We start from the raw sequence: 14927 nt of genomic DNA on the forward strand, positions 1-14927 counted from the left end.
GTAAAGATAAATGACCATGAAAATCCTTGAAAATCACATAATTTGATGTTATTATATTCTGAATGATTTGCCTTATACTATGTTACCTTTTTTTTGGTTCGGATGTCTGTTTGGGTCAAGTAACTGATGACAAATTATTATGACCCCCTGATCAAACCAGAATAACCCTGATCGACCTCTCTGAGAATGATCTACCATAACCTTTCTCAGAGTCTTTAAAACCCCATTTCTAGTAGATGTTATGTAGATCATACAAAATGACGTTTAAACGTCGCTTGTGAAAGTGGATGGGACCGTCCCATAGAAGGCTTTATTTCGTGCACAACTTTATCGGTCACGAAACGGTTAAACAACATGTATGTGAAACAGCGAAGGCGCGAAATGACAAGCGCCAGGTTTGAAGCCATATCAAAACAGTACATACATTCGTAGGTTAACTCGTAATGTTTATTACAATAAATACAGATATACACATTGTTTACAAATGGCTACAGGCAACAGGTCTACACTTCAGACCTGGACTATTTCTAAGGGATTTAATGCTCTCTGATCCGCTGCACTGACAGATCCTGTGAATATTGACGACATTTATTGAAGCTATTAACGGGAACTGAACATGTAAAATTTCCAAAAACAGGACAGGTGGTTGTGTTTGTGACGTTTTACTGACATATGTTCACATTATTTATTTTAAAATGACATACTTCATGCAGGAAAGAAGCCTTGGTTTTATGTCTGGGCTCTGAGGTTGCGTGATGCCAACTGCAGCATGCGGGGGCAGAGTAAGTGCCAGCAACGGGATTCGGGGGGAGTTGAGTTTATCTTAAATTGGTGACACCTCTTTCTCCTCCAACGCGGATGCCGGAGATAAAGACTCTTCATCCTCCGACCTGGAATAGTTCGTGTGAGCGCCGGCGCACTTGCAGCCGCCGTGCGCGCTCCTCTGCGTGGCTTTGCCCTCCTTCTTGTGCTTTACTCTGCGGTTCTGAAACCAGATTTTCACCTGCTTCTCCGACAGGTTCAGATACGTGGCGATTTCGATCCGTCTGAGTCTGGACAGGTACATGTTCGTGGAAAACTCCCTTTCGAGTTCCAGCAGTTGTGTGCTTGTGAAAGCCGTGCGCATCCTTTTGCCGTTCTGTATGTGGCTGTTCTCGGAGGAACTGCCTGTAGTCAAACAAAAAGAGTTTTTTAGCAGAAAGTTGGTTGCGTGCATCTGTCAGCACAACACGCACATTACTGCGCGTAAATTTCTCTGCGTACAGTGCGTAAAAGTGTAGGTGCATCATCATCTATTACTCTAACAGGAACCAGAGTATAAAGTGAACAGGTGCTTACCAATAGAAAGGCAGTGGTATCTCCTGGGATCCGTGACGCCGAAGGTGGGCGTGCAGACAGGTGTGTGCCCAGGATGCGCCAGCGCAGAAGGTTGCTGCTGCAAGATCCTTTGACAGTACTGCGCCTCCACACCTGGAAACTGGCTCTTCAGCATGGAGATACCACCGCGGGAAGACTGGATGTGGGACGTGACGCACAGGGGGCAAACGCAGAAAGTCCCGTTCTTCCTGGAGTGACAAACCGGAGCGTTGACCGTCATTACGCTTGGAGAGTGCACGCTGATGGGAAGGAGGAAGTCCTGGGCCGGATGCTCGGCCGCTGCGGGTCGCACAGTGTCCTTGATTATTAAAGAATCGACGTAGAAAGACCTCGACATGGCTCCGCCGCTGAGGAGTGATCGCCCAGTGCGCAGGATGATGGCTGTTTCTCATGTGAAGCCCTCGGGATCTCCAAAGGTGCTTATGTTTGATGGTTCAACAAAAGGGACCCCGAAGAGGGGTTGGTCCTGCATCGTCACCCACGTGCGCACCCGGCTCCAAGGGTTGGTGCTGTCACTGACCCACACCACGTGATGCTTCTCCACTTCTCTGATCAGAACCAGCAGATTCGGGCTCATTTTCTGAATTTAACGTTTGAAAAGTTTGAACAAAAAATCTACACATTTAATGTTTTTACGTTTGTAGAGTTTTCAGACTCTTCACATCCACATTTTTTAGCATTTATTGTAACTCCCCACAATGTTATGCTACTTTTTTTTTCTTATGTAATATAGATTTGATTTTATGAAACGTGTTCATATAAAGTTGTCAAATAAACAGCAAATATGTTAAATTCAATTTGAAAGTCTCCAAACAACAGTTTAAAGATGACAACAATTAATAATTATAATAATTAAAAAATTGTAACTGTTGCAGGTACATTTGCCTTTTTTTAATTTGCTGCATAATAAAAAAATCCTAGATTTCCCACATTTTCCCTTTTATTCCCCAACAGTAAACTAAATTTTCCCGAAACGCGATAAGGAAATCGTTCACGCGAGGATAAATAGCTTTAATTGCTCAGCAGCCATGATCACACTTTGAATCCGGTTGGTCCAGGTTTCACTTCCAGCAATTAAAGAATTATGAACCGACGGCGAGTCTGGGCCGAGGCTATTTGACGGCGATTAGGATTCAATTAGAAAGTGTTTATAATGGTGGGTCTGTGCGGCGGTAAACAGGCAGCTATTTCAGAAATGCGTTAATCCCTCATCTTGTGACGATAATTAGCGAGTTTGATCCCCCGGGCAGGTCACCGGGCAGGTTTAGCTTCTGCTTTCATCTGCCAAATGAAAACGAGAGGAGAGGAGAGGAGGGCCAGTGGCTGGACCTCCTGGCTTAAGGTGCAGGCGGTCCAGGTTCAAAATTCAGGAGTAACACTGATAAAACAGTGTTAGAATTTAAACAATTAAACTTATGTAACAGTTTATGTTATTGTTATTTCAAAGATTTTTTTAAACAGATCTGATAAATAAATGACACGTAGATAAGTTAAGTTCAATCCAGTTTAAAAAATGTATTTACATAACCAATTTAGTTTTAACTAAATGATTTTCTTCAATTAAGTTAATTATTCACACAAATAAGTTGGGTTCTATTCTCACTATTCCTTTTTATATGTAACTTTAGAGACAATATGTAATGTTTCTTTATGTATGTTTTAATATTAAATATATCAAAAATATTGGCACAATACTTAAAATAATGCAAAATACACTTAAAAAAACTATGGGCTTAAAAACAACCCGATTTGGGTGTATAGGCTGTGCCAGGATAATGAACAAAAGAGTAGATTCAAGGCTACCTAGACGTGAGTAAATATACATTATTTTAAAACTGTATTTACTTTTAATATAAAATAATCAGATAGATAAAAGCTAAAGACAGTCTCAAATCTTTGCCCACATTGTGTTCTCCTCCGTGTATCTTTGGTTTAAACTTCAAAATGAAATTTATTATTAAATTAATAAAGCTAAAATGCATTATGGTGAGTTACGATTAGGGGTAAATCATATTGCAGAAATAAATATGGCTTTTTAGTCTGTTCCTGACTTAATGACCAATTTTTTGGCCAAAGCAGGAATGGTGAACATAGCACTACTTCACTTTAACTACATAGCAGGCAAAAGTCTATTGTTATCTTAGTTAACAAAGTTGGTTTCTAGGGTGAATTAAAGTCAGTAAATACAGCCTACTGGTCTGAACATCAGCATAAATACAGCATCATTTTACAATTTTACTGTTTCTTATTTCCTTTAGAGGAAGAGGTTCAGTCAAGTCTGATCAGGTTGTTGTAATGTTTAAGATGTTCACACCTGGTCAGAACCCAACTTCTTTCCCAAAAGCATAAACCCAGCAGAACCCAGCAAGAAATAACCCAGTTTTGAGAGTATATTTACCTTTAATTAATCCAGATTCACCTTTCTTTAAAGCCTGCAAGCTCAGATCAACCAATATCAAACAGACCTGTTTAATAAGGATACAGTTTAATCTGCTCTCATCAGCGTGACGAAGCAGTTTTCTGGATGTAGATGATTTCCTCTGCTTCACAAGCGGCATCTCTACTGGGTGCTCCTTAACTCAAGACTGCAAAAGCACCTTCACTGTTTCTTTAATTAGGTCACTTGGTTTGTCCTTCAGGGTAAGAATAAACCAAAAATAAAAACTAGTGTGTGATTAAGGCCTACATTGTCACCAAAGAGTAATAAATGTTTAAAACATTTTCTAATATGGTGGCATGTAAACCTTTTTTCTGTGAGCAACAGCTAAGAAGTGCCATTCTTTGGCAGCTGCCTCAGGGTTAAGAAGCTCAGCTTGCTAGCAAGTTTGACTTCAGCCTTAGCCTGCTGCTAAAGTGTGTACATCTTGATACATATTAAATGTGTGCTCCAACACAGAGACTTTCTTAACCACAACTCTTAAACTTTACTAAGGTTATGTATTAATTCATAAAAACAGTTCTGTGTTGGATACAGCACTCAGAAAGGAAAGTAGCTATTGGCTTTCCTAAAAGTCACTACAAGTCACTGAATGACGTCATCACCTAATCAACATAATTTGCCATGTGCATGTGACTAATGGATGCTGTAAGATAGAGGATTAACATCCCAGGAAAGAATAAAAGTAATAGGAAACACATTCTAAATATGTTTATTTAATGACAAATTAACTATTGCTTGTCAGCTCTTGCCTTTTTTTAGATTTTTTTTATTTAAATCATCTGAACTCTTAGCGCTTTGACTGCAGCTGGGAGGGACAGCTGCTTGAGGACCGGGCCTTTAAGTGCTCAGTGGCAGCCCTCTCCTCTTGTTGATAACAGAAAGAACATTACATGGCTCGGTGTCAAAGTCTGCAAAAGTCTAACATAGAAATAAAAAATGTTGCTAAATGTTATTGTTAGTTGTTTGTTTTTTAAGATGCTAGAAGGGTCTGAATAATTAGCCTAATTTTGCGAAAAAGCTGGAAACACTGCTAATGACATCAGTGGTTGACTGAACTAACATCTTCCGTTAGATTCTAATCAAAATATTTAGATTAGTAGAATGTGTTGCAAAAAAGTAATTTAACCATTGATGATCATTACATTTACAAACTACTATGCTTGATTAAAATTTAAATATTCATGTTTTTCCATTAAGACCCTGAACAAAGAGAAAAAAAAGTGCAAAAAGAAGTTGAACAACCCAGATTTGGATTCCAAGTTGTTGTTTATGTTGTTCCACATTATATAAGACGCATAAAGCCTCATTAAAGAGGAAACTCATGATCACAGCAAACAGGCCAGTGGTGCACCTATTAAAGTGTGGCTTTACATGCACTTCTGAAAAGAATTAGAAAGTCTTTAAAATCAAACCATCCCAAAGATAAAATAGGCATGTCTGTCACACAGACAATAATTGCTATAATAAAGCGAATTTAGCATTTGACAGGGAGGACGCACAGTTGTTATGATACAGATATGAACTGCAGGGGAAGTGAAGTGAGGAGGAGGAGATGGGGGTGAAGGGAGGAGAGCAAGCAAACCAAGCGGAATGATGTGTGGCGCGCGCCTTCAGCACACCATGCAAGCTCAGATATTATTTTTTTATAATTCTACATGATAAAATTTCATTGTCTGTTAAGTAATCCCACAAATGAGATCCTTTATGAGGCTATAATGAGACCTAATTGCAAGGACTAGTGGAGCCACGTGGAAGGATTTAGGAGGCATTAAGCCGTCGGGTTCTGAGCACAGGCTGTTACCTAGCCATTACTTTCATAATTCAAGGAGAAAATTAGTCCATTTAAGGGAAAAAAGCCTTTGATTCCCTTTATTCTGCTCAAGTTGACAGGACTAGTTTTTTCCCCTTTGGTTAAGATGCCTGCTCACCAAATGAGGCTTGTGAACTATCACTCACTGCTTAAATGTTAATAAAAAAAGGGGTGAATATCAGAAATAAATAAAAAAACACCCAGGGCCTTATACTCTGAGTTTTCCTGTTCTTTCCCCTTCACTGCTGTGCACCCTTTAGTGCAGCAGTAGTTCCCTTCACTATTCAGCGCCTTTTCAAACCCCGTTGTTGGGCAATTAATCACTGGCCTATTCAGAAACTTAAAAATTTAGGTTGAATGGGGAATATGATACAACGTTTATTTCTTTGGAGTATTTGGGAGTTTATACACACATACTGTAGCTTGACTATGTGTGGTTGGACATCCGAGAGGGTTTATGTGTTTCTACATGCAGTAAAAGGAACAAAGTTCTCAAAGTGCATTGCTAAAGCCCCCCCCACCCCACCCCCCCTCTCTCTTTGCATTGCATGCCATATTATACTGTGAAGAAGGCCATTAAAGTTTTGTTCTACAAGCATCATTAACTTGTATAACCGCCTTTTTTACAAACTTCGCATTGTTGTGCAGAGGATGATTTGCTCCTTTATTAGTCTCCAGGCAACACATAGTGAAGAACACTTTGAAACCCTCTATATACATTTAAGTGGCAATGGGGGGAAATGAACAATGATCCGATGGACAACATAATGTCACGCAATGACTTTTCATCAGCAATTATCTGTTTGATGTGAACAGCAGCTGCATCGGCTTCTCCCCATTTCGGGGTCTGCAGGAGAAAGGAGAAGGGCATAGAAAAAGAGACTTGTCTGTGAATGGCATCCTGCAGGAGTCAGGGGGAGTCCACGGTGTCCATGAATGTGGAATTTAATTTATATCTGAATGAATAATTAGGTTTGTATGCAAAACTGAGTTGGAAATAATAACATGTTAAACACTGTGACGGCATGGAGAGGAAAAACAAAGCAACTCAGTGCCTTTTTAATGTCTCTCGCCAGGAGTTTTCATGAATTTGAGATCAATAAACTGCAGAAGACATGGATCAGGAAGGAGATTTTCTTTAGTGCCAGATGATTGTTTAGTTGAAGCCATATCCTTAAATCTATCCGCAAACAGTTCCAGTGATTGGACTCAGACAACATCATTACGGAGCCCAGGCCCTCAGCCCTTTAGAAAACTAAAGTGACAGCCTCAGTGGAAGAAGAGGTTTCTGAACAAAGCCAACGAGGGCCCTGTTGATGGCCTATAGAGATGTCCTGCACCAGGCTCCCTCTAATTAGAGAGACGCTCCTCAGTCTCGCAGAGCCGTTCAGACCAGACACTCCAGATTGAAGTGTGTCCCCCGCGCCCAAACGAGTGCGTCTGGATGTCCACACTCAATGCTGCATGTATACTAGACTGCGCTTCACGGCCCACACAATGAAGGAGTCTCGAAAATGAGATAAACACCGACTGATTGCGACATTAAAGTTCATGGAGAAACATCCTTATTGAAGCTTATTGTTCAAACTCGGATTTGTACCCATATCTCCTCTCTTGTTTCCAAAAGACTAAGCAACTGCCATTAGAGAGATGGCTCAGAACAGCCCTTACTTCAATCTGTTCTTGCTTGAGTTGTCAAAAGGTCTTGAATTTCTGTCCGTATTGTAAATAAGAGGCGGCCCCATTGTTGTTCACTTTGTAGTACATCTTCAGTTATCAGCTATAAGGGCTCATTACTGGGCTGCTCACTGGTTTCCAAGAAGATCAAGATGCTGTTTTATTTTTGTTAATGATTTGCCTTTTAGGAAAATTATTTGACCCCGGGGTGATGCCTGCAAACAAAGGATACTCTCAGAGGAGAATCCTCTGCACAGGATAGGCAAAAAACATGTGACTTTAATTCACATATAAATTAACCCTGAACCAAACCTGAAATGTTCTCACCCATTCTCCGAGCTTTTGACCTCCAGTTAAACCTAAATTAGGAAAAGTGAATGACAGAAGCCCCTGGACACGTCAGTCCTAGCTCATTTTAAAAGAGGTGATATTGTAGCCTCTTTTTCTCCTGCTTGAAAGGGGTGGGAAATCCCTGGGATTGAGCTTGTGTGGTGGAGCGGAAGCAGGCTGGAATGTGTGTCCGGACCGCATCTTTTGTCACCAGTCAGGCCCATGAATAGACGTGGGCTGCAATCTTCTTCTGTCTTCTGTTTTTCTGCCTGTGAAGGAGCAAACAAACCAAAAGTGTTTCATCTGTACATTATCTGCACCTTTTCACACCTGTCAGTCACTCTGCTGCCTGTCACACTTCATGTTGTGAGTTTTCATGTGGTTCATTTTCAGAACTGAATCTTTCTTATTAGAGAATTAACCTGAATTTGGTAATGTTTCAAAATTGTACCAGTTCAAAGTGGCATAATATTGTGCACCACCTTTTGCTGCAATTAAAACTTCAATTCTTTGGAGTGTGTCATGTTGGGACCCACAGCCATGGAAACAACATTAAAACTCCGGTACAAACTTTTCTGGAACTTTCAAAATAAATTGCATTTAACTGACTTCCAGCAACTGAGGAAAAGGGGGTAGCAGCGGACTTCGCATGATGCCACTGGCTGTATAAAAGCACGCCCCTTTCCAATGATCCGATCTCTTTCCACTGCTCCTCTGCGGGACCAGGATAGGGGAGGCCCAGAACGCTAATGTCTCTTTGCTGGCAAACAGACATAAACTCTTCAACTGGATCCAAGGGTGTCATAAGATCATGCGATCATATGCATAAGATAAGTAGAAATGAATCACTGTCTGCGTATCCGGTGATTTTCATTCATGAACGGGGTAATCAAGGTACAAACATTGCTTGACTGTTCTCTCTGAGATCTGCAGAAGCGAACTGTTTCCAGAGAGTTCCCAGCACGACGCTGTGTGCAGCAGTTTCCCAAGGAAGGACAACGGAAACCGCATTACGGCAGTTAACGTGCAGTTTTGTCAGCGGACAGAACGGGCCGCCAAGCCACTGCTCTGGAGGTTAGCTGCCAGCTAACCGCTTTGTTCACGGAGCTCTTTTCAAACTTCGTAATCACCCGGACAACTCCTCAGCATGGTTCATACAAGGTTAGGTTTGGGCAGAATAATATAGAAAGATTTAGATTGAAATTATCTAAACGTTTTTCATTTTATGAAGTTTGGTTTTGTTTGTGTTGAACTCAGCTATCTTGGTGCTAGCAGAATATCTGCAGCACACGTGTTCATGTTGTGTTCTTTGTTTGTGTGTTTTTAAAGTTAAGACAAACTTTATTTAAAGGGTGATTTTAAACAGAAGGTTGATCATAACGCGTCGTCCGCGCTCCTGCATTTTAACCCTTTTATTAACCCCGGTATTTTAAAGGTATGTGTTTGTTTCTGGTGCTAAGCTATCAGCTTCTTTTGTTAGCTTTAACTGCTAACCGGTAAGAACACGTGCTTGCTACTAAAGAGTATTTAACAGAAAGGTTGTTAGTTTTCAACCTAGAGAATAATAGTCTCTGAACATCATTTTACTAAATCTTATAACTAAGTAAACGCCATTAAGCCCCATTTCTCCAGAAAGATTTGGCTCTTTTCCAAAATACTCCCTTAATAATATTTCTTTAAATATTATTTTATAAATAAAGGCAGCTAATTAGACACCGTTGAAAATTAGTCATCCAGGAGGTTGGTTTTATTCAGCAGATCATTCTTTAAAATATTATTTTATTAAATTAATTTTTAATCTGATCTTGCATTGTGAATGGTTGTCTAAACGTTTGCTGATTATTGCGTAAGTTGGTTCCAAGACTAACTTCACGTCACTTCCAGATTCTTCAAGATAATCCTTGGTTCTCAGACATAAACATTGCATGGTAATGTTGCATCACTCCTTCAGTCATGGTTCTCAATCTTCTTTAATCAATTTGTTTATATTGTACATAGCCCATTAGTCTCCCCTATTCTTTAATTCTGCTTGGTAGTTTAGTTGGATTGTTTTAGCATAGTAAAGAGTTTGTTGATTGAAATATGTTTGACTTTGAGTTGACTTATTTTTGTTAATAAATTATTGTATTTTAAGAAATTGTGTGAATTCATTCCATGTGTGTGCAGAGTTTTGCTGTTCAATAATGTCAGAGCTCGTCTCACACCTTTCTATTTTGTCCTAATACCATCGCCTTAGCGGGCCGGTATTGACAGGACAAACCTTAACAGACCGAAATATTATTTGATAAAATATTAAAATATTAATATTAAATATTAAATAATATTCTCAGATTCATAATCCTAATCAGAATCAGAATCAGAATCAGATCAGAATCAGAAAAGCTTTATTGCCAAGTACGTTTTTGGACATACAAGGAATTTGTTTTGGCATAGTCGGTGCAATACAGTACAAATTAAACAGTACAAACATATCTACAATATAATATAAATATAAGTGCACAGTTTTAAGTGAGTGAGAGTAAATATAGAGCAGTATAAGATGCAAGAGCAATACAACAGTGCAGGTGATCATTGTGCAAGTAAAGCAGTGCAAGTAAGCAGGAGTCCAAGCTGAGCGTTAATGTAACGCATAGAGTTACAGGTGTCCTGTCAGCAAAAAAAGGGGGGGTGTGGGGGAAAGGGGGAATGTCAGGGTGGTTTCCGGGCTTTGTTAACCAGGCTGGTGGCAGATGGGAAAAAACTGTTCTTGTGGCGTGAGGTTTTGGTCCGGATGGACCGCAGCCTCCTGCCAGAGGGGAGAGTCTCAAAGAGTCTGTGACCGGGGTGGGAGGGATCAGCCAGAATCTTCCCTGCCCGCTTCAGGGTCCTGGAGGTGTACAGTTCCTGGAGCGACAGTAGACTGCAGCCAATCACCTTCTCAGCAGACCGAATGACACGCTGCAGCCTGCCCTTATCCTTGGCTGTAGCAGCGGCATACCAGATGGTGATGGAGGAGGTGAGGATGGACTCAATGATGGCTGTGTAGAAGTGCACCATCATAGTCTTTGGCAGGTTGAATTTCTTCAGCTGCCGCAGGAAGAACATCCTCTGCTGGGCTTTCTTGATGAGGGAGCTGATGTTTGGCTCCCACTTGAGATCCTGGGAGATGATGGTTCCCAGGAAGCGGAAAGATTCCACAGTGTCAATTGTGGAGTCACAGAGGGTGATGGGGCCAGTTGGGGCCGGGTTCTGCCTGAAGTCCACAACCATCTCCACTGTCTTTAGAGCGTTGAGCTCAAGGCTGTTCTGGCTGCACCAGTCCAACAGATGGTCCACTTCCCATCTGTACGCGGACTCGTCACCATCAGAGATGAGTCCGATCAGGGTGGTGTCGTCCGCAAACTTCAGAAGCTTGACAGACTGGTGACTGGAGGTGCAGCTGTTGGTGTACAGGGAGAAGAGCAGAGGAGAGAGAACACAGCCTTGGGGGGAACCGGTGCTGATGGTCAGGGAGTCAGAGACGTGCTTCCCCAGCCTCACGCGCTGCTTCCTGTCAGACAGGAAGTCAGTGATCCACCTGCAGGTGGAGTCGGGCACACTCAGCTGGGAGAGCTTCTCCTGGAGCAGAGCTGGGACGATGGTGTTGAAGGCAGAGCTGAAATCCACAAACAGGATCCTGGCATAGGTTCCTGTGGAGTCCAGGTGCCGGAGGATGAAGTGAAGGGCTAGGTTGACTGCATCATCTACAGACCTGTTGGCTCTGTAGGCAAACTGCAGGGGGTCCAGGAGGGGGTCGGTGATGTCTTTTAGGTGTGAGAGCACAAGGCGCTCAAAGGACTTCATCACCACAGAGGTCAGGGCGACGGGTCTGAAGTCATTAAGCCCTGTGGTCCTTGGCTTCTTGGGAACAGGGACGATGGTGGAGGACTTGAAGCAGGCTGGCACATGACATGTCTCCAGTGAGGTGTTAAAAATGTCTGTGAAGACTGGAGACAGCTGATCAGCGCAGTGCTTCAGGCTGGCTGGTGAGACAGAATCCGGACCAGCAGCTTTCCGGGGGTTCTGTCTCCTGAAGAGTTTGTTGACGTCCCTCTCCTGGATGGAAAGAGCCGTCCTCGGCGTGGGTAGGGGGCTGGTGGGGGGGAACTTCAGGGTGGGGGTTGGAGGTGCCAAGGCCCCTCTTGAGGTTGGAGAGATGGGGGTGGTGGATTGTGGCTGCAGCTGTTGGGGGGCGTCGTGGGAGATGGTTGCAGGACTGTCCCTTTGTCTTTCAAAGCGGCAGTAGAACTCGTTCAGGTCGTTGGCGAGGCGTCGGTCGTTGATGGAGTGGGGGGCTTTCGGCTTGTAATTGGTGATTTGCTTGAGCCCTTTCCAGACAGACGCAGAGTCGTTGGCTGAGAACTGGTTTTGGAGCTTCTCAGAGTACAGTCGTTTGGCCTCTTTCACTGCCTTGCCAAACTTGTACTTAGCCTCTCTGTATATGTCTTTGTCCCCACTCCTGAAGGCCTCTTCCTTATCCAGTCTTAACCTTCTGAGTTTAGCTGTGAACCAGGGTTTGTCGTTGTTGTAACTCACCCTGGTGCATGATGGTACACAGCTGTCCTCACAGAAGCTGATGTAGGAAGTCACAGCCTCTGTGTACTCGTCCAGACTGTTGGTAGTAGTCCTGAACACATCCCAGTCTGTACAGCCTAAACACGCCTGGAGATTCTCCACAGCCTCACTGCTCCACTTCCTTGTCGTCCTCACAACAGGTTTGCAGAGCTTTAGTTTCTGCCTGTATGCAGGAATCAGGTGGACCATGATGTGGTCGGATTGGCCCAGTGCAGCACGTGGGACGGCGTGATAAGCGTCTCTGATGGTGGTGTAACAGTGATCCAGAATGTTGTCCTCTCTGGTCGGACATTTTATAAACTGTCTGTATTTGGGAAGTTCGTGGGTCAGATTACCTTTGTTAAAGTCACCAGCGACGATTACTAAGGAGTCCGGGTTGGTCCGCTCCACACTCAGTATCTGGTCGGCGAGCATGCGCTGTGCGACCTGCACGTTAGCTTGCGGTGGGATGTAAACACCGACCAGGATGAACGAAGCGAACTCACGGGGGGAATAGAAAGTCATTACAGAAAGGTTTGCCTATTCTTTGCAAAGAAGCCCAAAGTTTGTCGGATTGGCTGAAAAGCTTATGTGATCATCTATTTTATTTGTTTACATTGAAACACATTCTCAATTAGATTTAGATGTGTACATTGACTGGGCCGTTATATGGAGCTCTGGCTGTATTAGGGTAAACTTTGACTCAAGTTTTTTCCAGCTTCTAACATTTTATTCCAGAACTTCACTGTATTTAGCTCCATGCGTCTTCCCAACAACATGCTTTTCTGTGCCTGCTGAAGAATCCTGCTGGCATGTTGCTGCCTGTTACCAGCTTTTAACATGGGGATTGTGTTTTCAAGGTCATGTGCAGTGTCAGTTTTTCTGCCACACACAGTTTGTCATGTTGACCATAGAGTTCTCCTTCTTCTTCTCTGTTTGCTGTGTCCAATACATGGCTTTGGACAAACTGCAAATAAGACTTTCTTTTAACAACAGCTTTCTTCCAATCACCCTTTAATAGGGCCACATTTGTTGAGTGAATGATTAACAGTTGTTTTGTGACTACCTGAGCTGTAGATCTCTGCGTGGTCTCCAAGTTTTCATTGGGCTTCTTGGCTGCTTCTCTGTTTAATGTTCCCTATACTCGGACTGTCAGTTTAAGTGGACAGCAATATGTTGGTAGTTTTGTTGTACTCTTTCCGATTTCGTTCTCCCTGACCTGTCTGCTGTGGTCCTTGGACTTTATGATGTGGTTTATTTTTCAATGTTCTCTAACAAACCACTGAAGCATTCACAGAAAAGCTGGATTCATACTGAAAATCAAATTATATTGTACTCTGTTAACTAATTAGGCAAAAACTGAAAGTTGCACAGGATTTTACTCACGGGTACCTGAGTAAGTTGGGTTGAACAGAAATACACAATTTATGCATCACACTGCGTTGGTCGATCACACAAAGTCCAAATAAAATGAAATTAAGTTTGTGGATGTAATGTGTCAAAATGTGAAAAAGGTCAAAGGGTGAGCCCTTTGGCAACACTGCTGTGTCAATGGAGGACTTCAAAAAGTGTTTCTGTAATTTAAATGAGCTCCACACTTGTATTGTTTTTTTGGAAAGTGTTATTAGATTAAATGTTGACTAGAGTTTGTAATTATGTTGATTTTCTTTCTTACCTCTCAGACAGTTTGTCACGCTCCTACAAAAGACACTTTTTACTAATCTCTCCAATTAATTTCCTAATTGAGATAGTTTCCTTGCTTTCCCATCCGTTATGAATATATTGGGAAGTGTGTAGCTGTTTATAGAGAGGCAGGCGGTCCGTCAGGCTGCATTCAGAGCCTGATTTTCTCTCATTTGGACAATCAAGAACACATCGATCTGCCCCTCTGTTGTAGTCTTCATCACTGTTCCAGCTGCTGGCATTTTATTCTTCTTTGCATTTTCCCCTTCTGTTCTTCCTTCCTGACATCTTATGAGAACACATGCTTCATCTTATGTTACTCAGAGTGGATTGTCAGATGTATATGTAAGGGTGCGACGGGTGTATTTTTTCTGTGGTTTTCTCAAACTAACAAACAAAATAATAATATCTTGTTATCACAAGAAAACAAATCCTATTTTCAAAAAGATACTTTTCTCACCATAATGACCTAATAAAGTAATTTTCTCACTATAATTAAATGTTTGCCTGGGGAAATATGCTTTGTTTTTAGCTTCTAACATGAGGGTCTGACATTTTACGTGGTTGCATTAACCCAATTTAATAAATAAAAGTAAAAATGAGCAAACTAATTTCTTCTTTTATCAATTCTACCCACTCCACAATCTAATAATGTATCAAAATAAATCACACTGAATTAACACAATGTAAGATGTTCCATTATGATGACTAAAAGAGTCTGATGAAATATGGAGCAGTGTCATAGGAAATATGTGTCTTGTTTTTTACGTTTTTGGCAAAAAATAGCAAGATTTTGGAAAGAAATCAATGAATCTGTTAATGAATCTTTATTTATAAAGCACTTACCATACACAGCAAAGGTGACCCAAATTGCTTTACATAAGATAAAAACAGGAGGCAATGACAAACAAAGAACTAATGACCGAAACAAGATTAAGCATGAAGTTCAGAAGGGTTTAGTTAACCAAGTCTTCATCTGCCACTGATTATGAGTAGATCTTTGATTCATCTATTTGTTGTTCTTCATGTCAAAGCAAC

The 14927-nt window shown here is 41.7% G+C and overlaps 1 protein-coding gene across 1 annotated transcript; it reads right to left on the reverse strand.

The window, feature by feature from the left end:
- Nucleotides 1–425: 425 nt before the first annotated feature.
- On the reverse strand, nt 426–2103 carry gsx2 (GS homeobox 2). The gene is made up of 2 exons (XM_047374576.1): nt 1339–2103; nt 426–1167 (listed from the first exon to the last, which is right to left on the reverse strand). Exons 1-2 carry the CDS (start codon nt 1712–1714, stop codon nt 824–826), a joined length of 720 nt encoding a protein of 239 aa, XP_047230532.1. The 5' UTR covers nt 1715–2103; the 3' UTR covers nt 426–823.
- Nucleotides 2104–14927: the final 12824 nt, after the last annotated feature.

This window comes from Girardinichthys multiradiatus, chromosome 9, assembly GCF_021462225.1.
Source record: "Girardinichthys multiradiatus isolate DD_20200921_A chromosome 9, DD_fGirMul_XY1, whole genome shotgun sequence".
Classification (NCBI taxonomy): domain Eukaryota; kingdom Metazoa; phylum Chordata; class Actinopteri; order Cyprinodontiformes; family Goodeidae; genus Girardinichthys; species Girardinichthys multiradiatus.

Bases quoted from the DNA above. Each gene is read 5' to 3' on its own strand.
- gsx2 (XM_047374576.1), bottom strand. From the start codon at position 1,714: ATGTCGAGGTCTTTCTACGTCGATTCTTTAATAATCAAGGACACTGTG. The intron at 1,168-1,338 runs GTAAGCACCTGT...GTTTGACTACAG, and splicing joins ATACCACTGCCTTTCTATTG to GCAGTTCCTCCGAGAACAGC.